Raw genomic sequence first — 10,466 nt, 5'->3', positions numbered from 1 at the left:
ACATTAGATACTCTAACCTCCACTAAAAAAAAAACAAATCAAACCATAACATTCAACTCACAGTTGTGAAGGGAATGGGGGTTATGAACTCTTACCTGATTTAATGTTGCTCTCTTACACACTTCATTCTTCAGCTGCCAACAATGTCAAGCAGAAAGCAACTCCACACAGTCCGAACCACACTCGACGATCAATTCCAACAATGGAAGGAAAGCATGAGCAGAGACAAATTCTACTGGAGATAAAGCGTAACGATAATGTAGGGTCTCAGTGGGTTTTTTAGTCATTACAAAAATTTGGAACTAAAAAACAATGAGCCTTTTCTCAGTCCAGCTTCTGCATGTGCAATTCACATGCTCAAGGACGAATATGCTGTCGAATATTCCGTTAAATCAAACGGAGTTTGAACGGTAGGGATCCAATTAAAATTTTAATTTACTTCAGGGACCCAATTATAAATTTTTAAATTATAGGGACCAATTTGCAATTTCACTGAAAGTGTAGGAACTAACAGTGTAATTTAACCTTAAATAAAATAAAATATATAAACTAACTATATGTTGAGTTTTTATCGCCCACTTCTGAAATCATCGCTCTCTATTCTTAGTTGGGATCTTCATGTAGCTTGGTCATGAATGGTTGTACATCAGTTTGATGACATTATTAGTACACTTCTGTGTACATGCATTGTTATTTGGCGCAAACCTATCAATGAAAAACTTAAGATTAGTAGTTTACTAAAAAGTTATTTGAAGTAATCTATAAAATTTCAATTATATTTAGATTTTTTTAGAAATTTCTGCAGAGTTTCATCTATAACTAGAATGGGCCAAAAACTCTATCCATCAACAATTCACTTAAACAGCAACATCTATCAACAATCAACAAATAAGAATCAAGAATCAAGCAACAACATTCGTCAATCAACAATAAGCAGTTCAATTAATTAAGATTAGTAATTTCATCTATATGGCATTATCTGACTTAAGCAGCAACATCCATCAACAATCAAGAATTCTCAAACACTTTCAGCAATTCAAACTTACTAACCTAAATTGAACCTATCTTAATAACCTAAATCCACTAAAAGTAGAAAATTGAGTGTAGCTAAATTAATCAAACTAACTAAAATAGTTTGTATGTAAAAGCTTAAAATATTATTCACACCGTCAAATCATCAGGCCAAATCATCGTCTGTATGATGGGAGGTGGTGGAGGGACATCCGACTGAGATCCGTGAGAGGATTCTAGCACCACGGTGTCTGTCACTGGAGACAGTGTCATCGAGATAGTGCGCTGCTGAGCGGATAGAGGTGGTGGAGGAGTCTACTCTGATGAAGCAGACAAACGAATTCCTTATTACGGGGATAGCGCAGTAGTAGGAGCCACGTAGTTGGGGTTAGGAACCATGATGATTGGCTGGTCTTGTGCACCCATTTTCTGTAGCGTCACAGGGGTAGTCGGAATAGAGAATGACGACTAAAAAGTCTTAGGGGTACTAGTAGAACCCCTCCCTCTATCACGACCACGAGATACGACCACGAGATCAATCTGTGACACATCTACCTTTGGTCATGTCTGCAAAGGGCATATCAATTAACACTAATCACAAAAATAATGTAATAGTAAAGATAAAATTCATACACACTTCAAATCACATAAATTAGCAAATACAACACAAATTCTATGAACATTTATATTATTTGAAAAAAATGTTGGCATAACCTCCTCTAAAGTTGGACATATGTTCACCTTTGCGGTTCCCACAAATCCAACCAACTTCAATCATAAATTAAAACTTAAAAATAGCCACAAGATATCCAAAATAACTTAATTAGTTAACTAATTAGTTGAGTTTCTAACTACTTATGTGTTTTAATTTGTTCATCACCAAACCAATAACTTAATCAATAACACCTCAAAACATGTTTTAATTAGAATAAAAATAAATCAGAACCAAATAACAAACACAATTATAATAACAAATCAGAACCAAAATTATAATAACAAATCATAACAAATCAGAACCAAAACAAAGAACACAAATTTATAATAATAAATTAGAACTAAAATTATAATAACAATTATATTGTTCATTGTTGTTATATGTTGTTGTTGTATATATGTTGTTCTATGTTGACTATTTTATATTTTTATTTACGTGGGACCGGGTTAATTAGTTCAACCTGTGATCCACCACTTGAATCAGTAACCAATGACCCAGTAGCTTCACTATTTCGATCATCGGTTCGGTTCTGACAACTATGGTAATGGCAGAATCCGAAAGCAGCAACGGTGATGATAAAAATGACGAACAACGCCGAAGAAGGAGGGGGCTGCCAGCGTTAAAGGGGAATTTCGGAGAGGAGGGGGCTGCCAGAAAGATGAGAGGGGTAGAGAGAGAATAGAAGGCAAGATGGTGAGAGAGAGATATATATATAAAGAATTTCAAATGAGGGGAAGAGGGTTCACGGTTTAAATTTAGGACACAATTACCGTCGGAATTTATTGGTGGATAACCCCAACGGTAACATTTGCAGGTTACCAAAACACAGTGTTCCACTAAGTGGGTTTACCATCGAATTTTTCTGCCGGTAAATTCGACCCTAAATGTCGCGCCTATTTTTCCTGTTTTACCTCTAATTATTATCGGCAAATTTGTCGTCGAAAACGAAAATTCGCCGGTAATATTTTGCTTGACATGACGAAATTTATGCCTAAATTGCCAATAAATCCGTTGTTAAAGATGCTGCTACTCTGCGATCTTAAATTCGACAATATTTAATATTTTTTTGTAGTGTTAATTAAGATGATAAAGAAATTATCTTCTAATTAAGATATTTTTTATTCAAATTTTGAAATAGCGGAACATGTTTTTTATGAATTATATATTATAAAGAATATTTTAGAAGAAAAAATTATATGCTAAGCCCTTCATATCCCAATTATATAGTTTAGGTTTAATTATTCTATTAGTACTTATAATTTTCACTACATTTTTAATTAGATCCTTATAACTTAAAAGTTTGTCGTAATTGAATTTTTATATTAGATTAAAACTTTTAATTAGATATCTTTTATAATTATAACTATTTTTTGCTTAAAAATATATATTTTTTAAATTAAATATTTATTTTTATGTGTAATATAGAATAAATTATTATAAAAATAAATATTTTAAATTAATGTATTTCTCTCAATTAATTTTTCAATGACTTTTAATTCAATTTATGTTTGAGAATTAATTATTAAAATATAGATGTAGTACAAAATTTTTTAATTTATTAATAAATATTAAATTTGAGTAGAAAAATTCAAGAATATAATTTTAACTAAATAAATTTTTTAATTGAGTAGTATTACAATATTCTATTTTTGTTAACTTGATTTAATATATGTTGTATTTTTAGATAAAATTTAATAAAAAGATTTTTATTAATTGTGTGAAATTAAATTTAATAAAATAAATTTTTTGATACAAAAATTTAGCATAAATTTTATTTTAACGTGGAGGCAAATATAATTTTATAATAGAAGTACATATATAAAAATATATACTTTTTACTACTTTTTAACCTTGCTATTGAATGGATCCGTTACTACAGATATATATATAGAGGCTAATTTTTTTTATATGACAAAAGATTGTGTGTAATTTATCATAATGAATAATTGGTGTATTTTTTTTGTTGATTAAATTTTTTTAATTTTAATTAATAAATCAGATCTTTAGATTTAAAAAAGTAGAGAGATCTGAGGGTCAGATTTCATAGTATACAAATCAGTATCTTCGATTTATGTTAAAATAAAATTATTTTTTTACAGTAAAATAAATCGAAGGATTCGATTTAAATATTTAAAATTTTTTAATATTAAAATACAAATCTAAAATTCAGATTTGTATATTTAAAAAAATTTAAAATAAAAAAAAAACTTAAATCTAATCCGATTTGGGTATTTGAAAATAAAAAAAATTACAAATTACAAATTTAATCTATATATATATATATATATATATATATATATAAACTGTCCACATTTTTTGAAAACACTATTGAAATCCAATAACAAAAATAGACACCGTAAATTAAAATAAAAAAAACAAAAATTGATATTTCGGCTGATTAATTTGGTTATGAAAGTGGTGGGTGTGTTGTCCTGGGTTATGGGATAAAGAGGAGCTAGACTAATATGTGGGACAGTTTTTTTTGTCAGAGTTGTTGATGAGAAATTGGACCCAACGATTTTCTCTTTCAGCTTTTCCTGAGCAAATCGGAGGGTCCGTTTTGCATGGAGAGGAGACAAGGAAATCGGACCATGCGACTTGTACATGCGGATAGTTTATTTTTATAATCCTTGAAGGTAATCGTATGGTCCGTTTTGTTTGTTAAGAAAAATTTGGTCCGCATGGTTACTACAAGTCCCTGGATCCGATTTGTTTATGACAAATCCCTAGGTCCGATTTGTTTGTAAACTGACACCATACGTATGTAAAACTCTCCTCCCCTCCATAACACCGTCCAGCACCAACAACCCCTCCATAACTAAATTAATTTCTGTGATATTTCTCTCCCTTAAAAAAAGGACATATATGATCTGTTTCTTAGATATTTATCACTGGGTCTGATGATTACCCATTTTCTATTTTCACAAGTCATGTCTTTGAAAGTGAGACATATATGCACTTTTTCTAAGTCTTCCAAGCATGTTTGAAATGCAAGGGTGAAAAACAATAATGTTATAATCTGATATGAGATGCTACATTATTTTTATCTCCTACATCACGGTCTTTCTTCTTCAATCGCTTTTTTCCCCCTTCACTTTTTAATATTCTTTTTTCACATTTATACAAATTGGATAAAATGAAATGTGAACTTAATATACATATTTGACCTGTCATTAACTACTTAAAAATTGATAATACAGAAATATTATTATCAAAATATTTTGTATATGTTAAAATATTTTATGGTGGTGACAAAAATGATAATACGGAAATAATTAAATATAATATAAAATTTCAAAAATTATATATGTTAGACATTACAAATCTAATATATGTATTATTTGTTTAGCCACCATAAAAAGCGTTCAACTACAAAAAAAAATTTAAAAAAAATTAAGTGAGAAAATAAAAGATAATTAGATATCACATTTAACTCAAAATATTATACATTAAATTTAAGTCACTTAATTATTTTTTTTTTCGATGTGTGATTAATCTCACGCACCTGCTACTCAACCAATAATATTATAATATTTTACGGTAGACTTCTATTAATTGTTAGCTTCTGCATTTGTGAAAACGAATTGAGTATTTAAGTTTAATTGATTTCTGTAAGTTCATGAAGTAATAGGGTGATTCACTATGGATTTTGTCGTTTTAGATTTCACCATATATCATTAGATTTTGAAATCTCATAATTAGTGTTTATTATGGTAAAAAAAAAAAGATAATGGTGTAAGATCCTTAACGACGACTAACGAATCATCACGTCTCATAATAATAGAAACTTGGATATTCCTTTGCTTTAAAAACAAGGGGGACATGTATTTCTTAGTTATTTTCACAAGTCATCTCTTTGAGAGTGAGATATATGTATGCACTTTTTCTAAGTCTTTCCCGCATGTTTGAAATGCAAGGGTAAAAACAATAACACGTTATCATCTATCTGATGTGAGATGCTACATTATTTTTATCTCCTGCGTCACTGTCTTCTTCAATCGTTTCTTTCCTTCTTTTTAATATTTTGATTTATAGATCTAATATCACCGGTTTTTTTATTTTAATAAATAAATTAATTATAATAATTACTGAAATAAATAATTTAAAAAATATTTATCCAAATAAATGTATTTCTCTTATCTCATTTACACTGTAAACGAGATAATTTTTCATGTATCTCCTTTACATTTATAAATGAGATACATGTAAAAATATCTCGTGTACACTGTAAACGAGATATAAGAAGACAAATTTTTAGCTGCTATAAAAGGATGTGCAACCTTTGGCATCTTTCACACACATTTCATATCTTTTTCTGTCATATTTTTCTCACAAAAATAAAGCAGCAATGACCAGTAACAGCGTATACATAGTTGTGTGTGTTTATCCCAATTGTCATATGAGAAATGGCGAAACGGAGTGATATTTTAGTGTGAGAATCCGATACTATTACGCACTCAGCGTGTAAGTACGTTGTTGGAGTTGAAGAGTTTGATACTGAACAACCTCGGTCGTACAAAAGCGAAGGAGGTCAGAAAGGTGGGGTATTGGTTGTTAGCACTCATGGGTAATGGAGTTTTCTGGTTTCGACTCTTTCGACTTCTAGGGGACGAGCATGTTCGACTCATGTTCGACATCCATGGGAGGATCATGGCGGAACAGGTGATAGAGCTTTCTACCGAGGTTGGAGATATTGGTCGTGGTGGTTCTGTACACTCGACCTATGTCCAAGACGACTGACCTCTTACACAACCACTGATCCATATCGCCATTCCGGTTGATGAAGCGGAGGAGGACGACGAGGAGTCAGACGAAGAATACGTGGCGGATAGTGCCGATAGTGATTCTTTGGATGGGTTCGATGAGGAGGAGTTTGTATCCGAGACAACCGCCCCGATTGTGGCGCGCCATATCTTGCCTCCACTTCACCCAATTTCCGCGATATCGGCAGTGCCAATTCACTATCATATTTTGGATCTGGACGCCATGCATGAGAGAATTCCGTTTTCTGACACGGGAGAAGATCAAGGATTACAACCTGGACAGTGGGGTAGAGTTTCAGGTCGGCCACAAATTCAAATGCCGAGACGCAGTACTGCAAGGTGTGAAGAATTACAGTATTTGTAGGAGTGCAGAGTACCAGGTGATCGAATCAGATTGACTAAAGTACCATGTGCAGTACCGGCAAGCTGTGGCTAGGTGTCCATGGAGCCTCTGTGTGGCCCTTCGGCAGAAACTCGGATACTGGTAAGTTCAACTTTAATTGTGCTTTTGAGTACTTCTAAAGCATACGGGACGATGGCGTCAGGTGAAGGAATGGTGTGACTCACTCGCCGGGGCAGTAGAAGGCGAAGCCTCTGAAAAATAAAAAAAATTCAACCTTATAAAGAAATAATTTTAAATATTTGATTTATTGAATTCTTACACTTCTTTTTAGTTTTGTAATTAGATCAATTAATATGATATACAAAACATTAAAGTTAAATAAATATTTTTTTCTAACTTACATCTACTTCTACTTAAGAACATATTTTTATGCTTCTAATTTACACATATTTCTAAATTACATATTACATACTAAACAAAACCTAACTAGAACGTTATAAATAGTAGCAATCTAGCACAAGTAAAACGCAGTTCCAAACTAATAATTATGTCGTAACAACCTTCCATACGCAAATAGAGTTCTAAATTTCTACTAGAGACCTACTGCTAAAGCTACAAACTATGTTATAGTTCTTCACGATTGTCCTAACTATAGCCACATAAAAAAATTCATATGGGATTGCACATAATTAAACATAACAAAACTAACCTCAAAGTCGGCTACCCTGGCATAATGCGACGTCTCATTCAGCTTGCTGATGTCTCCGTCGTTCTCCGCCTTGCGCGCCATCGCAGTAACAGTCGAAAATAGAGTCAGAAAGGGATAATAGAGAGGAGAAAGTAGTTAATTAGGTCAAATTGGGACCCAGAATCACACTGTGAACGACATATATTTATAAACGTTGACAGGCCTATTTTAAACTAGATAAGAGAAAGACGTTTATTTCGGTAAATATTTTTTAAATTATTTATTTTAATAATTATTATAATTATTTTATTTACTAAAATAAAAATACCTAATATCACGGGCTTAGAACACCAAAAAAAAAAATTTATAACATACTGAAATTTGTGATTACCATATGAACTAAGTGGTTAAAGAATAATATTTATATGAGATATAGATATTTGAGAATGCTAATGAATCCATATAAAAAAATTGAGTAAAAGTGTAGATCTTTCTTTTATGACAGGTATATATAGCAAATTATCTTTTCAAATAAAAAAAAATTTACAATTCACTTTGACATTTTATTAATTTTAAATTTGCACCTATATTTTCAAAAGAGTAATGCTAGGGCCAGTAACATTTATGATTGGTAGCCATTAATTAGTCATCAATGATTATTTGATGGTGTGAGATTGATGTGAGATTTTATCTAATGGTTCATATTTCTCTACTGGTTACATGCTGGACAAAATGCAATAAAATTGCTGCCCCTTAGACTTTTTCTTTTCAAAAAACACAAAAAAAAATTAATTTTTAAGAGTTTCACTCAATTTTATGCCATATAAAATTCTTCTAATCTAGCAAAGATTGTGAGCGTATTATCGCATTTCGCAGTATATAGTACCACGCTACCACCACAAATTATAGCCGTTGCGAATTCAAAACTAAAATAAAATAAAATACAATTCGACCGTTGGTGAAACCTTATACCCTTCACTTCCCAGTTTGTACTGTTTTCATATTCAGACAGAACCATTCTCGAACCAAAAAGAAAAAAATGGTTAGTGAAGACCAAAAACGAAGCCCCAGAAACCAGAAGTACCCTGCAACTGAGGGAAATGGCCAAAGCCAAAACCTTAACGATGCCGTTTTCAGTCCGCGATTCAAATCTGCGGCAGCAATGGCCGGCTGGGACGAAGAGGCACTGCTTCTCGCAAGCCTCGTCGTTGAAGACACACCCGATAGAGATTTCAAACACAAGAAGCGCTCTGTCTTGAACTCCAAGACTCCACCCACCAATTCAAGAAGGTATTCTAATCCTGCTTTCTTCAACGCTTTTTTGTTTGAATTGTGTTATTGCAATTATGTGATTATTGGAATGAACTTTGTGTTTAGGAAACGCAGAGCACAGAGTTCTCCAGAATCGATACGAGTGGCTGTTCTTGATCTTGACGAAGAAGACACTCCAAGAAAAGGTTATTTTATTTGCATTGTTTCCAATTTGGGGTTTAGGGTTCTTGATCTTTCATAATCATTGTGATCTTAGATTCTTATGTTATCATTACTGTGCAGATAGTGGGAAAAAGACTAAAGAAAAGAAGGCCACTGTAAACGAAGAGAGTAAAGAAGGAGGGAAGGAATCCGGTGTTGCTGCACTTCCCTGCATTGATAAGCTCAGAGACGAGCTTTCTTGCGCCGTGAGTGGTTTTGATGTCGATATCATTGTTTTCAAGGTTCATAAATTCCTAGTTTTAATCATTTCATGTTTGTTTTTATTTATCATTGTGCAGATTTGTTTGGAGATATGCTTTGAGCCAAGTACCACCCCTTGTGGTCACAGGTACACTTCAAGTAAAAATTTTCTGAATTTCTTACTTAGTATGATTTCTCCTGGCCGTTTTTTAAATTTCTATTAAATTAATTGATTATCATATCCTAGATTTCTAATTCAAAATCTTGAATATTTACAGCTTTTGTAAAAAGTGCCTTCGATCTGCTGCAGACAAATGTGGCAAAAAATGCCCAAAATGCAGGCAATTAATAGGGTATGTATAATTTCTTTTCCTTCTTTCTTTTTTATTACTTCACAAAAATCTCATATTCTTAATTAATGTTTTATCATTTTTTGTTAAATTGCAGCAATGGAAGATCATGCACTGTGAACACTGTTCTCTGGAATACAATACAGCTCCTGTTTCCCCAAGAAGTTGAGGCAAGGAAAGCGGCCGGCACCATAAATAGCCGGCAACAATCTAAGTGCCTGAGCCCAGAAGCAGCATTTTACAACAATCTAAGGAATGGTGAAAGCACAACAACCAGAGGTGGTGTGAGTACAAGGAGAAGCAGTGGTAGGGCTGCCGCAATAACTGATCAGGAAGCAAGGCGGCTCCAAGGTGTGAGATCAAGAAGAGGGATTACTCCTGCTACACAAACTGAGGATGCAGCAATTGCCCTGAGGCTGCAGAGAGAGGAGTTTATGCAGGCCTTTAGGGGAACACAGGAACAACACCATTCCAGCAGATCCTCATCTGTGGATTTAGCTAGAGAAAATTTGAGGGCAATGGCATCAAGAGCCATGAGTCTTCGCATTAGAGATCGAAGATTTTGAAAAATAAAATAGGGACCAGTAGCTGCTTCAGCTGCTCCAAATTTGTATTGTTTGTCATTTTTTATGCAAATTTTCTTTTTATATATTTTTTTCTCAAGAACTTTTGTTGTTGACAACAATATATATGTCAAGGAACTTTGCCGCTGTTTTATCTGTAAAGTGGATCCACTTCATGGGATTAGGCTTGGAGGTTGTTATTTAGTAACTTTAGAATTTGTGATCACATTAAATTTGTTTACTGAAGGACCTGTGATTCTACACACAATCTTATTTAGTCTTCTCTATCTAAATTAAGTCAATATAATCAATTTTCTTATTCTCTCATCCAACAATCACATAACATGCTTTCTTTATAA

General features: G+C 32.7%; 1 protein-coding gene across 1 annotated transcript; it reads left to right on the top strand.

The window, feature by feature from the left end:
• The first annotated feature begins 8,523 nt into the window (after positions 1-8,523).
• LOC130936858 (uncharacterized) lies at positions 8,524-10,363 on the top strand. The gene is made up of 6 exons (XM_057867025.1): positions 8,524-8,810; positions 8,898-8,977; positions 9,075-9,199; positions 9,293-9,342; positions 9,473-9,547; positions 9,642-10,363. Exons 1-6 carry the CDS (start codon positions 8,560-8,562, stop codon positions 10,108-10,110), a joined length of 1,050 nt encoding a protein of 349 aa, XP_057723008.1. The 5' UTR covers positions 8,524-8,559; the 3' UTR covers positions 10,111-10,363.
• The last annotated feature ends 103 nt before the right edge of the window (positions 10,364-10,466 follow it).

The sequence above is a fragment of the Arachis stenosperma genome, chromosome 6 (genome assembly GCF_014773155.1).
Source record: "Arachis stenosperma cultivar V10309 chromosome 6, arast.V10309.gnm1.PFL2, whole genome shotgun sequence".
Lineage (NCBI taxonomy): Eukaryota > Viridiplantae > Streptophyta > Magnoliopsida > Fabales > Fabaceae > Arachis > Arachis stenosperma.
This window is presented reverse-complemented; position numbering and strand designations above follow the sequence as displayed.

Bases quoted from the DNA above. Each gene is read 5' to 3' on its own strand.
- LOC130936858 (XM_057867025.1), top strand. From the start codon at position 8,560: ATGGTTAGTGAAGACCAAAAACGAAGCCCCAGAAACCAGAAGTACCCT. The intron at 9,200-9,292 runs GTGAGTGGTTTT...ATCATTGTGCAG, and splicing joins GAGACGAGCTTTCTTGCGCC to ATTTGTTTGGAGATATGCTT. The intron at 9,343-9,472 runs GTACACTTCAAG...GAATATTTACAG, and splicing joins ACCACCCCTTGTGGTCACAG to CTTTTGTAAAAAGTGCCTTC.